Raw genomic sequence first — 26,365 nt, 5'->3', positions numbered from 1 at the left:
TGTTACTTCCTTGTTACTCAGATCTGTTTAAATGCCATTTCCAAGAAGACTTCCTTAACTACCCAGTCATTCTCTCTTACCCCATTCTATTTTAATTAACCTGCATTGCACTTAACACAATCTATTTGTTTGCTTATTTATTGTCCATTCCCCTCATCAGAATATCTGTTGTAGTATTAGTGTTTAGAACAGTGCTTAGCAGAGAGTAGATGCTCAACTACTGGCTGAATGAATGCCTCATAGATGGGGACTATGATGCTATATAATACCATACACAAGGATATGAATAAATCTACGACCCCAAATAATTCATAGAGCCCCTCAGAACTCAGTAAAGTTTAGTCCAATTGTTCAGTTTTGCTCAGGCTTCCTCAGTCCTCTCACAGTCACATGCATTTTCAGGATGTTTTCTCACTCTACTTCTTTACAAATGAGACTACAAATGGGTTTGAAACACTTCTCAATATTGTGCACAGAATCTACTTAAACCTTTTAACCAGAAGAACAGTCTTCCTAAAAACTATAAAGATTCATTTAATTATGTTTTTAAGGCTCTATATTTCAACATTGTCTCCTTTTACTGTAAAGCACCTTCTAGTCATAAGGGTAATTAAAGGTATAAAGTCAACAAGATAATCTCCCTCCACCCAAATTTTACACATAATCAAAATGTTCATTTAGTGCCTATCACATAAGGAGCGCTGTGCTAGGAACCCTGTGTGATCAGATCTTCGAGAAGTTTAGAATCTTCATGCAGAAGGTAGGCAATATGTGTATCAAAAGAATTGGGCAGGAGAAGAAAGATTACTAAGGCCTAAAATGGTTCAGGAAGGATATGAAAAGGGAAATGGAACTGTTATGGAGTCTTCCTGGGCAATAGCAATCAAAGGGGAAGCTTGGGTAAGAGAAAAAAACAGAAAGCCCTGCACGTAAGAGCACAAGTGAATAGTAAACAGTGAGCTCTGCTCAGGGAGAGATCAGTAGTTAATCTGGTGAGGGAGCTGGTTCAAGTATGGACTGGAAGGTAGTAAATTTAAAAAACTGAATGGAAATATAAAGAACCTTATATCAAACTAAGGAAATTGTTTCTTAGAGGGAAAGCTGTTTTTCAGAAAGATTAATCTAGGTATAGAGGAGAACCTGGATTGGAAGGTGAGAAAAGAGCCTGAAAGCAGTTATATACAGAACATGTTTGGAGACTTAGTATTTCTTCAAGACAGAAACGGCGGATGATATAAGGCAAAAAGATGGTATATCCAACCAAGAGAGGGATACACCAAGAAGACCTAAGGACTTAGCTAGGGCACACTTAGGGCAGAAAAGATAGATCATAAAATGACACCAGACAAGATGAGAGGAAGAAAACATGACTACATACTATGTACTGTAACAGATGCTGACGTAACTGAATTTCAAGGATGGAACATAAAAGTAGTTAATGGAGTCAGATACAAGCTGTTTTGGTTTCTCTTTACCTATAAAAAGACCTCAAACAACAAGGAATAAGCTGAAAGTGAAAGTATCTAAAGGTTCTTAGCTCAAGATGCCCAGACCTTGACCTTCAGAAGCCTTGCTACATCCAAAGTGGGGATTGGAAATAAAAAAAGAAAAAAAAAATCCCAGAAGGCTTGCTACTTGAAAAACTTTCACAGGAAATTCAGGAAACAAAGCATCAGTTTTCTAGTGGCCTAGGGTTACAGTACTGGCCACTTGGCTATGAAGCCTTTGATCGTTTAAAAAAAAATTTTAGACACCAGGTCCTAGCCCAGCCTTCAGTGAACCATTCGATGAAATTAGAATTGCTTAACTCTTAATTTTAAATAATTTTAAAGAATTTTGATTGCTTTGTTGTGCTTTAAAATTTTATTTTTGGCTGGGCGTGGTGGCTCATGCCTGTAATCCTAGTGCTTTGGGAGGCAGAGGTGGGAGGATTGATTGAGTCCAGGAGTTCAACACCATCCCGGGCAACATACAAGACTATCTACACACACACACACACACACGCACACTTTCTCTCTCTCTCTCTCTCTCTAGCCAGGTGTGGTGGCTCATGCCTGTGGTCTTAGCTTACTCAGGAAGCTAAGGTGGGAGGTTCCCTTGAGCTCAGGAGTTTGAGGCTGCAGTGAACTATGATTGTGGCAATACACTCCAGCCTGGGTGATGGTGTGAGCCCTGTTTCAAAATAAATAAATAAATAAAATTTTATTTTCATTCTTCTTTATCATTTACATTTTTTCACTGTTCTAATCTTATTTTAGTATTTTGATTATCCCAGAATTGTCCTCAGTGTAGAACATGGAGCTCTAGTATTTGGTAAACTTGGTCATATTAATAGTTCATTTTACGTTAATCATATTCTTATTGTTTCTTCAGAATAATAACATGCTACTTAGTCATTACTTCCTGGATTGTATTTTAAATATTTTTAAAATATTTTAATTTTTTATAGTTTTTCTCAGTTTTCTAAGATCTCTCTTCAGTGTTCTAAGATCTCTCTAAAATATTAAGATTTTATTTTGATACAACTGTTTGAAAGAGTCTGCAATATCCAGCCAGAAAAGGAAGACAGAGACACAACAATAGGATTTAACGATTCAAAATGCCCTTAAGCTGGGTTCCCCGCACATGGCAGATTTCAAATAAGTGTCTGAGCTCCTAGAACTTCATACAAGCATCATTTTCTACTTCCTGTTTTTTTTTTCCTCCTCTAGATCAGTTGTTTCCAAATTTTGGAAGGATCAGAATTACCTGGAAGTATACCACAACGGATTGCTAGGCCTCTGCCCCCCAAATTTCTGATTTAGTAGATGGAGGTGGAGAGGGGAGGGGCCAGAGAATTTACATTTCTAACAAGTTCTCAGGCGATACTGATAAAATGGCCTGCCGACCACTTTGAGAACTACTGCTCTACATCTTAATAAGCCAGAATATAGCCCTCTTCCTTTTATCCAGTGCTGTGTAAAGAGGTGGCTTTCAGAAATATTGTTTTCCCATCTCCAACCTCATTATCTGGGAGAATTTTGTGCAATAGCCTACTGTCTCCTTGGAGATTCTGACTGTATACTTCTCCCTCCCCTGAAATTTGACAGTGACTACCACAGTGAAACACAGTTTAATTAATTAGTTAATATTATTAAGAGATGAGGTCTTGCTCTGCTGCCTAGGCTGGAGTGCAGTGACACGATCATAGCTCACTACAGCCTTGAAATCCTGGGCTCAAATGATCCTCCTTTCTCAGCCTCCGAAAGTGTTGGGATTATTACAAGTGTGAGCTACCATGCCTGGCAACTTTTACATAGAAAAAAAAAAAATTTTTTTTTTTTTGGAGACAGAGTCTTGCTATATATCACCCAGTCTGGAGTGCAGTGGCATAATCTTGACTGACTGCAAACTTTGCCTCCCAGGTTCAAGCAGTTCTTGTGCCTTAGACTCCCAAGTAGTTGGGATTACAGGCGTGAGCCACCATGCCTGGCCTAAATAGAAATTTGATTGGCTTATAGTAGAACGCTAAGGAATCTGACACATATGTGTATTTGTATGCATTTCAGTCCCTATAATACCATGGTGTTACAAGGTAGTAGAATTTTAGGATTTTCATAAACTTAACAAATTACAAAGACAACTTCCTCTTTAGGAGACCTGTTGGAATGCTTCATTAATGAAGCAAAAATACAACCCAATATCATCACAAAACTGGAATGGATGTGCCTATTTCTCAGGTATTTTATAAATCTTGTAAATATGAAAACCATATTTAGAAATTAAATTGACCTAGATTATATGTTTTTAAAATGAAGCTAATAGCAAAAAATAAAGCATAACAATTATTATGTACTAAATAATCAAATTTCCCATTGCTAAAGACTTAAGGTTCTTAAGAAGTAATAAAATTTATCTTTGCTTTTTAATAGTGAACACAATTTACAGTGGCTTTTATCATTTATTTGAAATGGTTTGATTAAATAAGCACTGGCAGGAAAATTTAAATGTTGAATTTATCAACTAATGAGCATCCTGTTATATTCTTGGGAAAACTTCAGTGCAAATACAGTCTGGCTTATACTAACTGGTATATTAACTAATTCAAGCATGGTTGGCCAAGAAATAGCAATGTATATACTGACCAAGACAAAGAGCAAAATTATATTCTAGAATAATACTATACTAGGAAAAATAAGAATTTCAGGAGTCTTCACACTAGAACAATCTTCAAAGCTTGCCTCAAGTGAGCAAGAATGACATGTAGTCTCCCCACCCTCCTCCTGGAATAATTTAGTACAAAGGCCAATAGGTGGGCTGAGTTAAGGTAAGCCTTTGTGCTGGTGACAGGGATGTCCTGGGTGGAGGCAGCAGCATGTACCCAGTAGGAACTCAAGCACCTTGATCCTGAATAGGACTTTAGGGAAGAGAATGGGGGGGACAGGGAGGGGTTTGATCCAGTAAGTAAATACACTGAACTGGATCAAAGTTTCTCACTGATGATGAAGGAAGTTAGAAATAAGGACAGGGGAAAACTAAAATTAACCTGTGGCACTGGATTAGAATTGAGGGTATCTGGTGTGAACTCATGATTTTTAAAAATACAGAGATAAGAAACACAGACATGTATCTGTGTTGTAACTGTATATTTATGTATATACATGTGTATAAATATTTGTATATGAACTATACCTATACACACATATAGTTCCTAGCTCTGTCCATTGGGAGGGTGCCCAGCAGCAGTAAAACCTCTATGGCAATTAAGTATACTTAGTATCTAGATCTTGATTCCTAAATATCACTGTCCACTAAAAGGATCCTGGTGCTTTGAGAAATGGCCAATTCCAGAATTTAAGAAGGTAAACTTTAAGATGGGACTACAATATCTTGTGCCAGAAAGGAAGGGCTCAAAGAATGAGAGACAAGTCAAAAGGATTCTGAAGCTAGCTTGTAGGGGATCCCAAATCTGGGACAATTTGAGCCTCACAATGATCAAAGCAACAAAATATAACCCATTGAACAGACTTCCATGAGTACCTACTGATATAAATAGGAAGAAGAGAACGTCTTTCTTTCCTTACAGTATAATGACAACTAATTAATGTAGAAAAAATGATAAAATTTTAAAAATCACCACTTGGCACCATCAATCATGGTTATAATTGATTTAGGCAAGAATCACCAATGGGTGTTAAAACGATGGATGAAAGTTTGATAAGGAAGAAGATGCTCACAGGGTACACAGTATTTACAAAACACTTATTAATTACAAACAAAAAACAGTAACTTTATGGTTATTATAAATATGAGAAGAATACGGTAGATACAGGCTTTATCAAGTGACTACCAGTAATAAGACAAATTGAAATTATATGCCACTTGATATGATACATTGAGAAAAACGTAGCATTATTTTCTGTGATATCCCTGCCAACAAAGCATACACTTAGTAACGTTCTAACATTCATATTTTAAAAGATGTTTGGTCACATTACACAAATAAGAGTCATATAAATTGGTTTTTGTTTTAAATATATAAAGTTTGAGAAGCACCACTATATAATAAAGTAAAACAAAAAAGTTCACTAGAAAAGGTCAACATTATATAAGATCTAAAACCAAAGGAGTGAAGTATACACTTGGATTTAAAACAGTAAGAATAGAGACCGGGTGCAGTGGCTCGTGTCTGTAATCTCAGAACTCTGGGAGGCCGAGGCAGGAAAATCGCTTGAACCCAGGAGTTTGAGACCAGCCTGGGCAACACGGTGAAACCTCGTCTCTACAAAATAAGTTAGCCAAGTGTGGTGGCATGCACCTGTGGTCTCAGCTCCTTGGGAAGCTGAGGTGGGAGGATGACTTGAGCCCAGGAAGTTGTGGCTGCAGCGAGCCATGATTGTGCCACTGCAGCAGCCTGGGTGACAGAGTAAGAGCCTGTCTCAAAAAACAAACAAACAACAAACAGAAAACAAAGAACCCCAATGGGCCAGTAAGAATAGGAACAAGGAACAAATCTTTTAAGGGTTTTCAAAGCTTACCTTAAATTTATACTTAGTACTACGTCTGAGATTTTTCACTGTGTAAGCAAGATCTTCTCCGTCATATTTAGGCTTAAAACCATATCCCTGGAAAAGGAAAACAAAGTCTTCATTCAATGTCTAACAATAGAAATATGGGCAATAATGAATATGTAAAAAGACCCAGGTTTCTCTTCATCTTCTACTATGTGCAATATGACTAAAGCTCTGTTGAGTGGAATCCTCACCTTGATGCTTCTGTCTTCAGTGGGTAGACCCGGAAATGCTTATTGAACATTTGGTGGAAGATGAAGCAGACCACTTAGTCTCAGTAAATATAGTAGCCAAGAGAAGACGATCTTTGTGTTGAGGGAAGAGAGGTTAGCGTTGGAGCCAATGGTAACTTCACCATCAGTAAGCTATCCCAAGAACAGAGATTTCCCAGAGACATCGTGCAAGAGCTGAACAGAACTGTAAGTAGTTAACATATTTAACTTGCCCTTAACACATAGTTGTTTAAGTAAATAATTGAAGGGTTAGCTGTGCTGGCAGGTGAGGATGTCACTTAGATTTGGGATTGCTATGTCCAGCACCAGTGACAATGCTTTACAAACTTTCCAAACGTTATCATTTCTTGAATTTAAAAAAATTGAGATATAATTCATATGCTGTAAAATTCACCACTTCAAAGTATAAAATCTAATGGCTTATAGTGTATTCACAAAGTTGTGCAACCCTCACCTAATTTCTAATTTTAGAAAAAGCCTGTCCTTTTTTGGGTAGCAGTCACTTCCCTCCTCCTCCTATCTACTAACATACTTCCTGTTTCTATGGAATTGTCTATATCCATATAAATGGAATCATATAATATGTAGTCTTTTGTAGCTGGGCTCTTTTATTTAGCATAATGTTTTCAAGGTTGATTCATGTTGTGGCATATACCGGTACTCTTTTTATGGCTGAAAAATATTCCATTGTATGGATACACCACATTTTGTTTATTCATCTGTCTGTTGATGGATATTTGGGTTGTTTCCACTTTTTGACTATTACGAATAATGCTGCTATGAACATTTGTGTACTAGTTTTTTGTATGAACACGTGTTTTCAATTCTTTTGGGTATATACTTAGGGGTGGACCAGTGCTATTTTTGACATCTATTCCTTCCAAGTAGCTCTGAAAATCTATGAACTGTATATAGATTTAATAATAGAATATACCCTAACTTCTGGTCAGCTAGGCTCTAGGTAACAGGATGTGAGTGATGCGTAACTAGATTCAGGCTGCACCACAGTTTCACAGGAAACTTTAAAAATCTTCTGTGATACTTTGGGAAGCAGTGTATAAATACATTTAGAGAAAGGCAGACACATATTTCTTCATCTTTTAGAGCTGCTTAGTCAAGAAGGCTGTGATCTTCTCCTCCCCATAATTCCCCTAAAACAGATATAGTTAAAGTGTAGCCTATGTGGTTCCAAAGCACAGACAGACATATATATACACACACAAACAAAACAAAACCTCTTTCACATCAAAAGAAAATACAGAGTTTTCAGGCTGGGCACAGTGGCTCAAGTCTGTAATCCCAGCACTTTAGGAGGATGAGGTGGGAGGACCACTTGAGCCTAGGAGTGCGAGACCAGCCTAGGCAACATAGCGAAACTCTGTCTCTACAAAAAATAAAATTTTTTAATTTTAAAATTAAAATACAGGCACATGGTGGCATGTGTCTGTAGTCCCATCTACTTGAAAGGCTGAGGTGAAAGGATTGCCTGAACCCAGGAGTTCAAGGTTGAAGTGAACCGAGATTGTGCCACTGCACTCCAGCCTGGGCTACAGAGCAAGACCTTGTCGCAAAAGAAAAAAAAGACTGAGTTCTTCATCATGCCTAACCTCTTCCAAACAGTAACAAGCCAAGGCTTCAAAGGACTGGGAAATGAGCTAATTACCGTGGCAATATTTATTGTATTAGGATTAATGCCACACTAAAATGTTTTTTTTTTCTGATTTAAAAAAAATTATACTTTAAGTTCTGGGATACATGTGCAGAACATGCAAGTTTGTTACATAGGTATACATGTATCATGGTGGTGTGTTGCACCCATCAACCCATCATTTACATTAGATATTTCTCCTAATGCTATCCCTCCCCTATCCCCCTACCCCCCAACAGGCCCCGCTGTGTGATGTTCCCCTCCCTGTGTCCATGCGTTCTCATTGTTCAAGTCCCACTTATGAGTGAGAACATGCAGTGCTTTGTTTTCTGTTCCTGTGTTAGTTTGTTGAGAATGATGGTTTCCAGCATAGCCTACCAACCAAAAAAAGCCCAGGACCAGATGGATTCACAGCTAAATTCTACCAGAGGTACAAAGAGGTGCCGGTACCATTCCTTCTGAAACTATTCCAAACAATATAAAAAGATGGACTCCTCTCTAACTCATTTTATGAGGCCAGCATCATCCTGATACCAAAACCTGGCAGTCACAACAAAAAATGAAAATTTCAGGCTGATATGCCTGATGAACATCAATGCGAAAATCCTCAATAAAATACTGGCAAATTGAATCCAGCAGCACATCAAAAAGCTTATCCACCATGATCAAGTTGGCTTCATCCCTAGGAATGCAAGGCTGGTTCAGCATACACAAATCAATAAACATAATCCATCACACAAACAGAACCAATGACAAAAACCACATGATTATCTCAATATACGCAGAAAAGGTCTTTGATAAAATTCAATACCCCTTCATGCCAGAAACTCTCAATAAACTAGGTATTGATGGAATGTAGCTCAAAATAATAAGAGCTATTTATGACAAACCCACAGCTAATATACTGAATGGGCAAAAGCTTGAAGCATTCTCTTTGAAAACCAGCACAAGACAAGAATGCCCTCTTCTCCTATTCAACATAGTATTGGAAGTTCTGGTCAGGGCAATTACGCAAGAGAAAGAAATAAAGTGTATTCAAATAGGAAGAGAGGAAGTCAAATTGTCTCTGTTTGCAGATGACATGATTGTATATTTAGAAAACCCCATCGCCTCGGCCCAAAATCTCCTTAAGCTGAGAATGTTTTAAATACACTATTTAAAATCCATATTTGCACTTACTGAAGTTTCTTCCTCCATCTCTAAAATGTAAGAAATTCCTTCATCTGATGGTGTTCCTGAAGGCTTACTCCACTGTAAGGATAACCAAGTAATTCCAGCCTTTGTTAATACAGGACTTGCTGGCATAGAAGGAGCACAGCCTGAAGTGTAATATAAGACTTCTTCACTAAAACCACTGTTGAAACAAATGGTTTTAAAAGGTGTGAAAAAGTTATTTTTACAGTGAAAGAACAAGTTTGTAACAGATGTAATTTTTTTTGGAAAATGACAATTTTTGATAATGAATTATAATACAAATAATATATCTTGGGTTTGATCTCTTTATGATAACCAGGTCAGATACCAAACAGTGAATTAGTGTTCTACTAAAAATGCAGTTTTGTTCAGATTTGTAAGCCTTTATATCATAATTTGTCCAGTAAATGAAAAAATATATATATTACCTTATGGAAACAATAACACTCATGTACTGGTGTAAATGTTGTAACTTTTAAACACACTTTCATACAATGCCATTTATATAAAATAGAAAATGTAAGTTCTCAGTTGTGTAATTAAATGCACCTGCCCCTAAGGTGAGCAGCGCCATCTCTAGATCAAACATAATTTTAATGACTCTTGAAAGACACTTGGCCTTTCTATTTAAATTGGGTATTTTAGATGTTCTTACAATTCGCCTGACTTTAAACAAAATATTGAAATTACATATGCTGAGGAGCAAAAGAAAAATTTCTTTCTCACATATAAAAATCTAATTTATATCGGAAAATCTTGGAAAGTTGTAAGTTTAATCTTTCCTGTGGTTCCTATGTAACTAAGATAACTCTCTCATAGCTTTTGCTAGACTGGTGAACACATCTTAACCATATCAACACAGAGATAAACTAAACAGAATTTTTAATGAATAATTTGGACAGTAAATAATTATACAATTGAAGTTGACTTGATAATCTAAAAATATTTACATTCTTTTATAAAATACACCTTACCTTGTACCATAGTCATTTCTGGCTGATAGTCTGAATTTACAGCCCATTGCTGGTGACAGTTTAGTAATTTTAAATTGTTTCTGTGAGCCCATGTAACACTGACAAAATTCTCCAGTTCCTTTTCCCTATAAGAAATGGCTGATTATTATATATCATGTACATTACTGCAAAAAGATAAATCCACATGAATTCCTTCTTGACAGTTACATATTAGCAAGTGTATACTAAAAGCCATGGATCTCAAGAGAAGGCTGAGATACAGCACATCTTTTATATGATATAGATCATCAAACACAGAATTAAAACACCAGAAAGCAGGTATCTTTGTATAGCTTCTTGAATTAAGCACTCTCTTTTAGCCAATGTCAAATCTCTGGTTTTAATAAAGAAAACTCTGCAGGTATGGCCCCTACAATCTCCATGGAAGATTATCAGTGGTAGAAATGGGGTGATGATCTTTGACAGGGTCAACTGGCAGTTTTTTTCAACCTATGGAAAAAGCTCTAAGTGAACAGTTTTAAGAAAAGGTCCTTACCATGCCCAAACTTCCAACTAGATAGCTCATACACTTCTTTAAAATAAAACTTTTGGAGCTTCTACTGCTTAGACTAACACTGAAAAAGTTCTAGCAGAGAGCACAGCCCAATTACAGGCAATAAGAGGGAGAGAGAAAAGTTAGGACAACTAAAGAGTTTTAGAAATTTAGAGTGCTAAATAAAACGGGTAAGTTTCACATTCACCACCCATTTTTCTTTATTGTGTTGCTAGAGATGAAAGGGTAGTTAGGGTGACTTCTGCTTCAAAGAAAACCTGTAGACTGTCCTTGACTGCTTTACTGAATGCTTGTTTAGTGGATTCAACTGAGTTTCTAAGTAGAAAATCGTATCATCTCTAAATAATGACAGTTTTGCCCCCAAGCCAGACCCATGACTGTTACTTTTTGCTTTGGTTTCAAGTCATACTGCCTTAAGAATAACTTCTGAAAGAATGTTAAATAAAGGTAGGGATAATTGGCAATCTTGACTTATTTCAGTGTTGCATAAAAATGCCTTTATTTGTTTAGTGATGGTACAAAAATAACTATCAAATAAGAAATTACCTTTCTATTCCTAATCTGCTTTGAGTTTTAACTCGAATGGTAATCAAATACTCTTCCTTAATTTATCAAGATAATATAGTTTTCTTCTAAATTAACGTGATATGTTAATAGGTTTTCTAATTCTCAATTATCTTAGAATTTCTGGAATAAAATCTACTTGGTTGTGCTTTATTGTTCTTTTAATATACTGCCAGATTCCCAACTTATCAATGGAATTTCTTCCACTCCCTCTGGCCCCTCTTCTTAGCTTGGTACAAGCTACAGGGCAAGAGAGAACATAGTAACTGATAGTAAAAACAATGTACTAAACCAGGCTTGTCCAACCTGCGGCCCAAGGGCCACATGCGACCCAGGACAGCTTTAAATGTGGCCCAACACAAATTTGTTAACTTCCTGAAAATATTATGAGATATTTTTGTGATTTTTCAAAAGCTTATTAGCTATTATTGTTAGTGTTAACGCAGGTTGGTGCAAAAGTAACTGCTGTTTTTGCCATTATTTTTAACGGCAAAAACAGCAACTACCTTTGAACAAATCTAGTATTTTGTGTGGCCCAAGGAAGCCAAAAGATTGGACGCCCCTATACTAAACAACGAAGTCCAGTATGCTTGCTGTGGTTGGCTGAGTAATGGCCACCATGAATATCCAGGTCCCAATCCCCTGAACCTGTGAATATGACCTTATATGGTAAGGGGAACCGTACAATGTGACTAAGAATCTCGAGATGGGAGCTCATCCTGGATTATCTGAATAGACCCTACATGGAATCTTAAGTGTTCCTAAAAAAGGAAGACAAAGAGGTTTGAAGACAGAGGAGGAAGAAGGTGATGTGGTGATGGAAACAAGGGGAGAAAAGGCAATATGATGTGGCCATGAACCAAGTAATGACAGCCTACAGAAGCTTGTCAAGGCAAGGAAACAGATTATCTTCTAAAGTTGCTGGAGAGCGCCTGGCCATGCTGACACCTTGATTTTGTCCCAGAGAAACTCATTTTGGATTTCTGAACATTCAGAACAGTAAGAGAAAAATGTACTGTTTTAATATCAGGTTTGGGGTAATTTGTTATAGCAGCTGTAGGAAAAGGAATACACTTGCCTTTAAGGCTGATATGAAAAAAAGTTCCTTTATCAAGGTAGTTACCTAAATAATAGTTTTGATGGTGATTTAGTTGAAAATAGGGAAGTCAGGAATGTTTTCTAAAAACACCATCAATCCACTCATGCACCACACAAAATCATTCATACTTTTTTTGACAGAAGAATATACTTGATGATTAAAATAAATGAAAAAGTTATTTCTGCCTGAAGATACGCACATAATGTTAACCATTTAAAAAGATTCAATTTACTTACTTCATCCCATTCTAATACAAAGTTTTGGATTTTAGAACCATTGTCACTAGGTGCCTAAAACCAACATCAAAAAACAAAATGAAAACAAATTAGTACATTCATAAATGATACTGTGATGATCTAATATAAGGATCTAGATTATGTGGCAGATGTTCTCTGTGACTTGGTTCTGGGAAAATGTTCATGAAAATACAAAAATATATGTATTGTATACCCTATAATCCTTTCAAATTTAAGGAAAGAAATATAGGGAAAGAAAGCAAGAAGCTACTCAAGTCTTCCTGAACACTGAACAATCTCTTTTAGCAAGAACTATTAATAACTTGAGAAAGTCTTTAAAAAAACCATTTTGCTTTCCTTCCAGAGAGTTTTATCAGCTTTAAGTTTGTAGGACTGATCCTGTCATTTGTATTAAAACTCACCTTACAAAATAAATGGAATATTGTATAAAATACCAAAGAGTGAAGAACCAGGGTGCTGAAAGAAGCTCTGGGAGGGCAGTGTCTCGGTTCTCGTTTCTAGACTGAGACTATTGACTTAGCAATCTGTTAATATTTTAGGTGTAAAAGAATGCAGTTCCCTTGGCATTTTATTTCAGTATTTAATCACTCTAAAAATCATGAATTTCAACCTTACTTCCACCTGAATTTTCTTTCTACAATTTCAGCCCATTTCCTCTTTGCAGAACAAATGATCACCCCTATTCTTATTATAACTCCATATATTTGCAGACAATTGACTTTAAGACTCTGGTCAAAATTCTACCATTTTAATTTCTGAAATGATGTTTTACGAACTCTTTCCAGTTTTTACATAATATTGCTAACTACGTAAATGGCAATCAAGGATCATTAAGTTTTTAATACAGACGAACATAGAGGTCTAAATTATTTGTTAAACACTAATACAGATCTTACAATATTAATTTTTTTTTAAATTATAATTTAAAACTGGTTAGCATGGCCAGAATTTGCTTGTTAAGTTAGGGTAATATCTCACTGACTGGCAAAGCAGTTAAAAATGAATATAATGTGAACGGGGCAGAGAAAGAATCTTTGGGAAACTCCAACTCTTCTGATGTAGAGGAAGAGAATCCAAAGAGAGAGATCAAAAGTCTCAGCAGGAAGTGAGGGGTATAAAAAGACATTTTCCAACTGTTAATGACTCCAGACTGCTCTAGTCTAGTTGCTGAGGTCTCTCACATTTACTTGATTAATTTTTCTCTTTTCCAAAAGTGAGGCTATTAAAATGTCCACCTTAACCTGAGACTGAGCCTCTAGCTTTTCTCCAAGTTAGAGCGGATACTATTAAGTGTAATGTGTTTTTTTTACCTTATCTCATTTAGTCCTCAGATCAACTCTACGAAGTACTATTACCTGAACTTTACAAAAGAGGAAATGAGGGCTTCAAAGAACCAAATAAATCGTCCCAGATCACAAAGTCGTTAAAAGTAGAGCAGAACTGAATTTGTTCTACCTGCCCATAAAATCAGTGTTCCTACCCAGTATTCTAGAAGCACATAGTCTGCCTGGGGGAACTGGCAATAAACAGAAAAAGATAATCTTTAGTGAGCTTTTTGTTATCACCATGCTCTGGCAATTCTGAACAAAGTCAGTTAATAAGATAACTCTCTCAATTGCTACCTCCCATGTTAACCCCCATAGGAATGCTTTTAGATTAGGTGAGGTAGCAGTCAAAAGACCAGCTATTCAAGTCACTAAACTACTCTTAGTGACTTTTCTTCATTTTTAATATTAAATAACAATAGTTATTATGCTCATTATGTTCTAGACATTACACCTTGGGCTATTTAGATGCTACCTGTTTAATCCTCCCGACTCTGAGGTATATAATACTATCCTCCAATAACAGTGACAATATCTTTTTCCAACCATGTTGATTATTGTGTGCGTACACAGGGCCATTTCTGGAAAGGTTCAAGCCTGGGAAACCTGTGTGGGTAATCTGAGGTACCACTGCCTACATCTTATATAGGGATGTTAGGATACTGTTAAAGGCAGACATTTCAAAATTGTATTTTAATTATCATTGAAATAAAGAACAGTTGCCTACAGAAAACTTTAACCTGTATAAAGAACAATGGGTTGCTACCTCAACTGCTCTACCAAAGGAAAGGGTCTGAGCATATTCACAAATAAAATACTACTGTAAGTGACATGAAATAAAATTAGTCATACTTTTTTATCACACATGAATATATGTATATATACACAGCTGCTTGACTTACATGTGTTAATAGTACTTTTTGACTACAAAAGTATCTTATATCCTCAGAAGAACTAGAAACTAACAAGCTACAGAACAAGTAGTAAGCCCCACATTTTTAAAAGCTTTCAAAAGTAAGGCTAGCCTTGAGCTTGCTCTCGATGCAAGGACAGATAATTAAATCAAGAGGAATAGTTTCACTGCAAACCAATACTAACAGGATTGGTACCCCATTCTAAGGGATGTTTTGAAATTTTGTGGGGGCTATTTCTGACCTGATCACAATAATGCAGGAGGGGAGAGTCTGGTGGTTATGGGGTGAAGATCAAGAGCGCTAATAGCCCCACAGAATGGGGGACAATCAGTATGATGAGGAATTGTTCTCTTCCTCTAGGACTTTCAAATATCTATCAGAATTGAAGAACCAAATCCCATTTTATAAAGTATTTTTTGTATGGTTTTAACAGACACCAAGTTTCCCAAAATGCAATAACTGTGCAATTTGGGAAAAACTGCATTTAATTTGTTCAGAAATTTACTGAGTCCACACTATTTCGGAAAATCACATAATCAGTGACAATGCTGTCTGTGGTATTTGAATGACTAATTCTATGTATGGCATCTGTCCACTTCATTGTATCTTCTTGTGTAGCTGGGACCAAACATTTATAAATTAAAATATATACTTTTCTATTGAGAATAACTTTATTCCTCCTTTTAGGCAGCATATTGATCTATGAGTACAGCTATTATAAATCTAATTTTTCGGAATATAAAGACATCATGACAAAGTATTACAAAAAGGAGTAATGGGTTAAGAATCACTGTTGTGAATCTCAATGCCATCACATGTGCAATGTAATAAGCACTGTTAATTACAAATCAATCGTTTTTGCTATATTTACATATAGTAAGAAAAACCAGTAACAGTGCTATTTTAAGATACATTAAATAGGCATTTATGTCTTGTATGTAAAGAGCAGGAACAAATTAGAGCTCTTTGTCTCCAGAAACAACTGAAACTTAATACTACCAGGGGAAACAAAGAAACACATGTCCAGTTGGAAACACCCTAAATAATATTCTTACCTTCCATTGCAAAGTGAGTGAATTTTTGGTCCGATTGGCTATCCTTGGTGGATTAGGTATATCAGGTTCACAGCTTAGGGTGGTAAAGATTTCAGCTTCTGAAGGAGTTCCCTTTATAGAATTATATTCTGCCTGGACTCTATGGTGATAAAATAAATAGTTTTACCTTTCAGAATCACTGTATCCTATTTTCAATAGTGTCACCTTTAAGTATTTGCAGATTAGGAAGGTGTCCACTAAAAGTTCTATCAAGAAAATATGACTATCAGAAGTAAAAGGTGACCCTTCCAAAAAAAAGGACAAGTTTTTTTTTTTTTTTCTTTTTTGCTGCAACCCAAAGAAATAATTTAAAATTGTGATATAACTGTGAGTGTACATATATGTGTATTTACACACACACACAAAAATTATTCCTGAAACAATGTTCTCAACTATGGGGAATACACTGATGCTTTCTGTCCTATTTGATTCTATTTCTTTAAAAAAAAAATGCTGAATATAATGCACAAAATTAAATTCATGACTAAATGTGACTACAATCTACAGTTTGAAAAATATTAGGTTGGACAATACTTTGAGTATATCCATAGGAAGTACATTTGAACACTTAGTACTTTAACAGAAATAATCCCAACCACATACACTCTTTTTAAAAATGGGGGTAATTAACTAAATGTGTTATATTAGGCTTCAATTGGGTAAGCCCTAGAGTCTATGAAATTTTAGTAAATTACACTAGAAGAACTGCATAGAGTAAAACATTATCTAAGTTCTTCCTATTAAATGTTATGAAATTCTAGAGTCTTGTATCCCGAACCCTAAAATAGGATGTAGTAAAAATATGTGTGTAAACGAAGTATTTATAATTATTTTATAAAAATTCCAAAAGCTGGGACAAGTTTCCAGCACCAAACTAGATGCTACAGACATATTCTACAGATTCATTCCAAACCCAAAATTCTAGCCCTTCACTGTAACATGAGTTAAATGTTTTTGTTTGTTGAAAAATTTTGATAATTTTACCAACAGAAAAATTGAAGTCTGGAAATTTTTTTTTTTTTTTTTTTGAGACAAGGTCTCACTCTGTAGCCCAGGCTGGAATACAATGGCACAATCACGGCTCACTGCAGTCTTAACCTCCTGGGCTCAAGCAATCCTCCTACCTCAGCCTTCTGAGTAGCTGATGCCACAGGCCTGCATCACCATACTTGGCTACTTTTTGGAATTTTTGTCGAGATGGGGTCTCACTATGTCGCTCAGGCTGGTCTCAAACTCCTGGGCTCAAGAAATCCTCCCTTCTTGCCCACCCAAAGTTGCTGGGATTATGGGCGCACTGCGACCAGCCCACAAAGTCTGCTTTTAATCCAAAATTAATGTTTAAATCATATAATAGATTTTTTAAAAAAATAATTATTAAAAAAACCCCAAAACCCTTATGCTGTATCATATAGAGGCAATCTGTAGGAATTCCTTACTTTGCATGGTAATCCGTGGCTGGCTTGAGATCATTTAAAGTGATATTTGTCTCTTCTCCTCTGGGGAAAAAAGGGTAGTATTTCAATGTCTGGTAAACAAAGCATTTTCAAACGATGTACATTATATACACTATAGTTTAGAGTATTTTATGAAACTACTTCTTTCTTTACCAACTGTAACTGGATTCAGATTCCACTAATATGGAATTTGGCAGCTAGGATATGTACCAAACTTACATGTGTACCTGCATACTACTTTAAAACAGAAGGTAGTGCTAAGCAAATCCGCTGAGTGAGCCAGACTCTTTTTTTTGGAGTGGAGTTAAGGAAGATATTTAGTTTACTGAAGAAACAAAACTATTATCAATTATTTAAAAATCCATTTTGCATAGTTAAAATAAAAAAAAGATGTATTGTTGAAAGAAAAATTGCCAATTTTTTACAAGGAGTCTGCCACTATTTTATTTTATTAGAAAACAATGTGGAACTTCATTTAAAACGTTACACTTTGAACAGATCACCTAAGAGAGAACACTGGAATTAAGCAGGAGTGACTGGAAACATGTAAAACAAGGAAGGAGAGAGAAGTAAGCCTGCTAGGTTGCAATCAGCTGGGAGCCTAGAAAGGTTCTCCAGTGTGGGGAAAGGGTAAGTAAGTGACCCCCAGTGGTCCACATTCCCATCGTGGACTCCTGTATTCTAGTCATGGGAAAGACCCTAGACCCTTGTGGGCTGCAACTAACACAGGGAGATGCCTGGAGTCATGCAAGGCATTGCTCAAGAGAGGGAGCTTACGCTGGGTCCTATACACCTCCCAAACCCTAAGCAGCTAGAACAAGGTATCATATTGAGAGCACAACCCCCAACAGACTGCATCCTGCCCACGGGCCCTACAGTCCCCACATCTCCACATGTCTGGAGTCCCACTGACATTCCCTACCCACAGGCCACCACTGTGACTGGTTGCTGCTTTCAGGACTAAAGCTTGAGCCATTGGCAAAGATCCTGCTGCCCCCAGCAGCGAAGCTGCTGCACATCTTTGTGCACTCCAACGACAAACTTCCTGTCTGCAGCAACTGCAGCTGTGGGCTGCTGCAGCTGGGGCCAAAGCACAAGTGAAGTGGGTATTCCCTAGCTGCCTGCATACAGCTGTTGCCACTAAAAGCCCTCCCTAGTAGCAGGTCTGCAGCGTAGCCACTGCCGCCTTCGCCTGAGGATTCTTCCTTGGGCCTGGGGGTCATCCCCACCCTGCCAACACAGTTAGCACCTACAAACAACACTGGAGGGCCTGAAGACAGGTCTTGGTTCTGTGCCCCCAGTATTTGAGCACACTGTCTGGGAGGCCTGGGGACTACCCAGCCCAGTCCATCACCCGTGCCACACCTGAGCACTCCTCCTGGTGGCCTGAGATTAAGCCCACCCAACCTGCCTTTAATCACTGCAGCAGGTATCCATCTGCATGTACCACCTGTGGACCTGGGGACTGGCTTGCCCAGCCTGTCACAGTCACCACCGACATCAGCATGGATGACTTGGAACCCAGAGGTTAGTCCTAATGCCATTACCCAAGCCATATTGGCTTCCCAGAGGCCCAAGAACCCACCTGCCCACCTGCCTGGCCCACTGCTGCCACTACCAGCACCTGAGCAAGCAGCTGCCTAGAGGCCCAAGAATCAGAATGCCTGGATTTGCTAACACTGGTACTCATGTACAACACCTGGGGGACCAAGGACAGGTAGGCTTGGGCCTGCTGCTGCCACCACTGAGGCCCGAGGACAGGCTCACCTCACATCCCCATCCCCAGCAAAACTTCACTACAGCCTCCACTAACAACTGTACCCTAAGCCACTGTGGAAATCACAGATGCCATAACACTGTTTACAGCAGAAGATATATGAAGACTACACTTTTCGCATGCACCCTGAATCAAAGCCAAAGTGTTCTACCCAACTATAGATGCATCTTCAGGAAAAAGTCTTCCCCTATGAAAGCAAGCTCAAAAAATTGAAAGAAGTGACTGCTATACCAGATGCATGGATATTGACATAAGGACAGAAGAAATATGAAAAACCAAGGCAATATGACACCTCCAAAGAAACACAATAATCCTCCAGCAACAGATTCTAATCAAAAACAAAAATTTAAGAAATCCCAGATAATGAATTTGAAATAATGATATTAAAGATGCTCAGCTGAAATATAAGAAAAACCAGAAAAGCAATACAAATAATTCAGAAAAACAAGTTAGAATATAAGAAATTTACCAAAGAAACACAATCATAAGAAAGAACCAAACAGAAATTCTAGAACTGAAGAATTCATTAAATGAAATACAAAACACATTCGAAAGCATCAACAAAGGACTAGATACAGCTAATGAAAGAATTTCAGAACGTGAAGACGGGTCTTTTGAAATAACCCAGTGAAACAAAGATAAACTTCAGGAGGCTGAAGTGGGTGGATCACCTCAGGAGTTCAAGACCAGCCTCCCCTACAAGGCAAAACCCCGTTTCTACTAAAAATAGAAAAAATTAGCCAGGCATGGTGGTGAGCATCTGTAATCTCAGCTACTTGGGAGGCTGAGGCAGGAGAATTGCTTCAACCCGGGAAGCGGAGGTTGCAGTGAGTTGAGTTCATGCCACAGCACTCCAACCCGGGCAACAAGAGCAAAACTCCATCTCAAGAAAAAAAAAAAAAAGAAGAAGAAAAATGAATGAACAAAGCCTATGTGACATATGGGACACTATAAAGCAATCAAATATTTGAATTTTTGGTATCCTAAATGGTGAAGAGAAAATAAAAGGGTTAGAAAACCTATTTAACAAAATAATAGCTGAAAACTTTCCAAGTCTAGCAAGAGATTTAGACATCCAGACACAGAAAGCTTGGAGAGTCAGATATGAAACAGATATAAATACAAAAGAGTCTTCTGCATGAAATTATAGTCAAACTGTTAAAAGCAAAAAAGCCAAGAAAATTCTAAAGATAGCAACAGAAAAGCATCTAGTCACCTATAAGGGAACTCTTATCAGATTAACAGGATTTCTCTGCAGAAATCTTACAAACCAGCAGGGAATGGGATGATATATTCAAAGTGCTGAAAGAAAAACAGCTGTCAGCCAAGGATATATACCCAACAAACTTACGTTTCATAGAGGAAGGAGAAATAAGGTATTTTCCAGACAAGCAAAAGCTGAGGGAATGCATCACGACTAGTGCAGTTCTGTAAGAAATGCCTAAGGGAGTCTTATACCTGGAACAAAGGGACAATATCTGCTGTCATGAAGACACAAGAAAGTATAAAACTTACTGAACTTACTGATCGAGCAAACACACAAATGAGGAAGAAAAATAACTCAAATGTACCATTACAGAAAAAAAAAAAAGAATGAAACAACATAACAATCAGGTATCAATTAATAAAATGACAGAAATACACCCTCACATATCAATAGTAACTTTAAGGTAAATGGATTAAACTTTCTCCTTAAGGAGGCTGATCCAAGATGGCCGAACAGGAACAGCTCCCGTCTACAGCTCCCAGCGTGAGCAATGCAGAAGACGGGTGATTTCTGCATTTCCAACTGAGGTACTGGGTTCATCTCACTAGGACATGTTGGAAAGTGGGTGCAGCCCAGAGTGTGAGCCAAAGCAGGGTGGGGCATAGCCTCACCCGGGAAGTGCAAGGGGTCGGCGAATTCCCTTTCCTAGCCAAGGGAAGTCGTGAAACACGGTACCTGGAAAGTCAGGACACTTCCACCCTAATACTGTGCTTTTCCAGTGGTTTTAGCAAATGGCACACCAGGAGATTATATCCAAGGGCCTGGCTTGGAGGGTCCCACACCCATAGAGCCTTGTTCACTGCTACCACAGTAGTCCGAGATGGAACTGCAAGGTGGCAGTGAGACTGGGGGAGGGGCGTCCGCTATTGCTGAGGCTTGAGTAGGTAAACAAAGCAGCCAGGAAGCTCGAACTGCGTGGAGACCACCGCAGCTCAAGGAGGCCTGCCTGCCTCTGTAGACTACATCTCTGGGGGCAGGGCATAGCTGAACAAAAGGCAGCACAAACTTCGCAGACTTAAATGTCCCTGGTCTGACAGCTTTGAAGAGAGTAGTGGTTCTCCCAGCACGGAGTTTGAGATCTGAGAATGTAGAGACTGCCTCCACAAGTGGGTCTCTGACGCCCAAGTAGCCTAACTGGCCCCTCCCAGTAGGGGCCGATTGACACCTCATACAGCCAGGTGCCCCTCTGAGACGAAGCTTCCAGAGGAAGGATCGGACAGCAATATTTGCTGTTCTGCAGCCTCCGCTGGTGATACCAAGGCAAACAGGGTCTGAAGTGGACCTCCAGCAAACTCCAACAAACTCCAACAGACCTGCAGCTGAGGGACCTGTTAGAAAGAAAACTAATAAACAGGAAGGAACAGCATCAACATCAACAAAAAGGACATCCACGCCAAAATCCCATCTGTAGGTCACCATTGTCAAAGACCAAAGGTAAATAAAATCACAAAGATGGGGAGAAACCAGAGCAGAAAAGATGAAAATTCTAAAAACCAGAGCACCCCTTCTCCTCCAAAGGATCACAGCTCCTCGCCCACAAGAGAACAAAGCAGGATGGAGAATGACTTTGATGAGTTGACAGATGTAGGCTTCAGAAAGTTGGTAATAACAAACTTCTCCAAGCTAAAGGAAGATGTTTGAACCCATCACAAGGAAGCTAAAAACCTTGAAAAAAGATTAGACGAATGGCTAACTAGAATAAACAGTGTAGAGAAGACCTTAAATGATCTGATGGAGCTGAAAACCATGGCACGAGAACTACGTGATGCATACACAAGCTTCAGTAGCTGATTCGATCAAATGGAAAAAACAGTATCAGTGACTGAACAACAAATTAATGAAACGAAGCGAGAAAAGAAGTTTAGAGAAAAAAGAGTAAAAAGAAATGAACAAAGCCTCCAAGAAATATGAGACTATATGATAAGACCAAATCTACGTCTGATTGGTGTACCTGAAAGTGACGGGGAGAATGGAACCAAGCTGGAAAACACTCTTCAGGATATTATCCAGGAGAACTTCCCCAGCCTAGCAAGGCAAGCCAACATTCAAATTTAGGAAATACAGAGCACCACAAAGACACTCCTTGGGAAGAGAAAACCCAAGACACATAATTATCAGATTCACCAAAGTTGAAATGAAGGAAAAAATGCTAAAGGCAGCCAGAGAGAAAGGTCGGGTTACCCACAAAGGGAAGCCCATTAGACTAACAGCAGATCTCTCGGCAGAAACCATATAAGCCAGAAGAGAGTGGGGGCCAATACTCAACATTCTTAAAGAATTTTCAACCCAGAATTTCATATCCAGCCAAACTAAGCTCCATAAGTGAAGGAGAAATAAAATCCTTTACAGACAAGCAAATGCTGAGAGATTTCATCACCACCAGGGCTGCCTTATAAGAGCTCCTGAAGGAAGCACTAAACATGGAAAAGAACAATCAGTACCAGCCACTGAAAAACATGCCAAATTGTAAACACCATCGATGCTAGGAAGAAACTGCATCAACTAATGGGCAAAATAACCAGCTAACATCATAATGACAGGATCAAATTCACACATAACAATATTAATCTTAAATGTAAATGGGCTAAATGCCCCAATTAAAAAACACAGACTGGCAAATTGGATAAACAGTCAAGACCCATCAATGTGCTGTATTCAGGAGACCCATCTCACATGCAGAGAGACACATAGGCTTAAAATAAAGGGATGGAGGAAGATTCACCAAGCAAATGGAAAGCAAAAAAAACCCGCAGGGGTTGCAGTCCTAGTCTCTGATAAAACAGACTTTAAACCAACAAAGATCAAAAGACAAAAGAAAGCCGTTACATAATGGTAAAGGGAGCAATTCAACAAGAAGAGCTAACTATCCTAAATATATATGCACCCAGATTCATAAAGCAAGTCCTTAGAGACCTACAAAGAGACTTAGACTCCCACACAATAACAATGGGAGACTTTAACACCCTACTGTCAACATCAGACAGATCAACGAGACAGAAAGTTAACAAGGATATCTAGGACTTGAACTCAGCTCTGCACCAAGCTGACCTAATAGACATCTACAGAACTCCCACCCCAAATCAACAGAATATACATTCTTCTCAGCACCACATCGCACTTATTCCAAAATTGACCAAATAGTTGGAAGCAAAGCACTCCTCAGCAAATGTAAAAGAACAGAAATTATAACAAACTGTCTCTCAGACCACAGTGCAATCAAATTAGAACTCGGGATTAAGAAACTCACTCAAAACCGCACAACTACATGGAAACTGAACAACCTGCTCCTGAATGAGTACTGGTTAAATAACGAAATGAAGGCAGAAATAAAGATGTTCTTTGAAACAAATGAGAACAAAGACACAACATACTAGAATCTCTGGGACACATTTAAAGCAGTGTGTAGAGGAAAATTTATAGCACTAAATGCCCACAAGAGAAAGCAGGAAAGATCTAAAATGGACACTCTAACATCACAATTAAAAGAACTAGAGAAGCGAGAGCAAACACATTCAAAAGCTAGCAGGAGGCAAGAAACAACTAAGATCAGAGCAGAACTGAAGGGAGATAGAGACAGAAAAAAACCTTCAAAAATTCAGTGAATCCAGGAGCTGGTTTTTTGAAAAGATCAACAAAATTGATAGACCACTAGCAAGACTAATAAATTAGAAAAGAGAGAAGAATCAAATAGATGCAATAAAAAATGATAAAGGGGGTATCAACACCAATCCCACAGAAATACAAACTACCATCAGAGAATACTATAAACACCTCTATGCAAATAAACTAGAAAATCTAGAAGAAATGGATAAATTCCTGGATACATACACCCTTCCAAGACTAAACCAGGAAGAAGTTGACTCCCTGAATAGACCAATAACAGACTCTGAAATTGAGGCAATAAGTAATAGCCTACCAACCAAAAAAAGTCCAGGACCAGACGGATTTCATAGCCAAATTCTACCAGAGGTACAAACAGGAGCTGGTACCATTCCTTCTGAAACTATTCCAATCAATGGAAAAAGAGGGAATCCTCCCTAACTCATTTTATGAGGCCAGTATCATCCTGATACCAAAGCCTGGCAGAGACACACCAAAAAAGGAGAATTTTAGACCAATATCCCTGATGAACACTGATGCGAAAATCCTCAATAAAATACTGGCAAACCAAATCCAGCAGCACTTCAAAAAGCTTATCCACCACGATCAAGTTGGCTTCATCCCTGGGATGCAAGGATGGTTCAACATATGCAAATCAATAAATGTAATCCATCATATAAACAGAAACAAAGACAAAAACCACATGATTATCTCAATAGATGCAGAAAAGGCCTTTGACAAAATTCAACAACACTTCATGCTAAAAACTCTCAATAAACTAGATATTGATGGGACATCTCTCAAAATAGTAAGAGCTATTTATGACAAACTCACAGCCAATATCATACTGAATGGACAAAAACTGGAAGCATTCCCTTTGAAAACTGGCACAAGACAGGGATGCCCTCTCTCACCACTCCTATTCAATACAGTGTTGGAAGTTCTGGCCAGGGCAATCAGGCAGGAGAAAGAAATAAATGGTATTCAATGAGGAAAAGAGGAAGTCAAATTGTCCCTGTTTGCAGATGACATGATTGTATATTTAGAAAACCCCATCATCTCAGCCCAAAATCTCTTTAGGCAGATAAGCAACTTCAGCAAAGTCTCAGGATACAAAATTAATGTGCAAAAATCACAAACATTCCTATACACCAAAAACAGACAAACAGAGAGCCAAATCATGAGAGAACTCCCATTCACAATTCCTTCAAAGAGAATAAAATACCTAGGAATAGAACTTACAAGGGATGTGAAGGACCTCTTCAAGAACTACAAATCACTGCTCAGTGAAATAAAAGAGGACACAAACAAATGGAAGAACATTCCAGGCTCATGGATAGGAAGAATCAGTATCGTGAAAATGGCCATACTGCCCAAGGTAATTTATAGATTCAATGCCATGCCCATCAAGCTACCAATCACTTTCTTCACAGAATTGGAAAAAACTACTTTACAGTTCATATGGAACGAAAAAAGAGCCCACACATTGCCAAGACAATCCTAAGCCAAAAGAACAAAGCTGGAGGCATCACACTGCCTGACTTCAAACTATACTACAAATCTACAGTAACCAAAACAGCATGGTACTGGTACCAAAACAGATATATATACCAATGGAACAGAACAGAGTCCTCAGAAATAATACCACACATCTACAACCATCTGATCTTTGACAAACCTGACAAAAACAAGAAATGGGGAAAAGATTCCCTATTTAATAAATGGTGGTGGGAAAATTGGCCAGCCATATGTAGAAAGCCGAAACTGGATCCTTTCCCTACACCTTATACAAAAATTAATTCAAGATGAATTATAGACTTAAATGTTAGACCTAAAACCATAGAAACCCTAGAAGAAAACCTAGGCAATACCATTCAGGACACAGGCATGGGCAAGGACTTCATGACTAAAACACCAAAAGCAATGGCAACAAAAGCCAAAACAGACAAATGGGATCTAATTAAACTAAAGAGCTTCTGCATAGCAAAATAAACTACCATCAGAGTGAACAGGCAACCTACAGAAAGGAAGAAAATTTTTGCAATTTACTCATCTGACAGAGGGCTAATATCCAGAATCTACAAAAAACTTAAACAAATCTATAAGAAAAAAGTCAAACAACCCCATCAAAAAGTGGGCGAAGGATGTGAACAGACACTTCTCAAAAGAAGACATTCATGCAGCCAACAGACACATGAAAAAATGCTCATCATCACTGGCCATCAGAGAAATGCAAATCAAAACCACAATGAGATCCCATCTCACATCAGTTAGAATGGCGATCATTAAAAAGTCAGGAAACAACAGGTGCTGGAGAGGATGTGGAGAAATAGGAACGCTTTTACACTGTTGGTGAGACTGT

General features: G+C 38.0%; 1 protein-coding gene across 4 annotated transcripts in view; it reads right to left on the bottom strand.

The window, feature by feature from the left end:
- Positions 1–26,365, bottom strand: part of FNDC3A (fibronectin type III domain containing 3A) — a 220,978-nt gene that overhangs the window by 25,536 nt on the left and 169,077 nt on the right. For all 4 annotated transcript variants that reach the window (XM_007960392.3, XM_007960391.3, XM_007960393.3 and 1 more), the window contains 6 exons: positions 17,342–17,401; positions 15,867–16,005; positions 12,552–12,605; positions 10,100–10,224; positions 9,111–9,285; positions 6,018–6,104 (listed from right to left, as the gene is read on the bottom strand). In XM_007960392.3, coding sequence (XP_007958583.1) covers positions 6,018–6,104; positions 9,111–9,285; positions 10,100–10,224; positions 12,552–12,605; positions 15,867–16,005; positions 17,342–17,401 — 640 coding nt within the window. The remainder of the gene's footprint in view (positions 1–6,017; positions 6,105–9,110; positions 9,286–10,099; positions 10,225–12,551; positions 12,606–15,866; positions 16,006–17,341; positions 17,402–26,365) is intronic.

Source organism: Chlorocebus sabaeus, chromosome 3 (assembly GCF_047675955.1).
Source record: "Chlorocebus sabaeus isolate Y175 chromosome 3, mChlSab1.0.hap1, whole genome shotgun sequence".
Lineage (NCBI taxonomy): Eukaryota > Metazoa > Chordata > Mammalia > Primates > Cercopithecidae > Chlorocebus > Chlorocebus sabaeus.
Note: the sequence above shows the minus strand (reverse complement) of the source record. Positions and strands in the feature narration are given on the sequence as shown.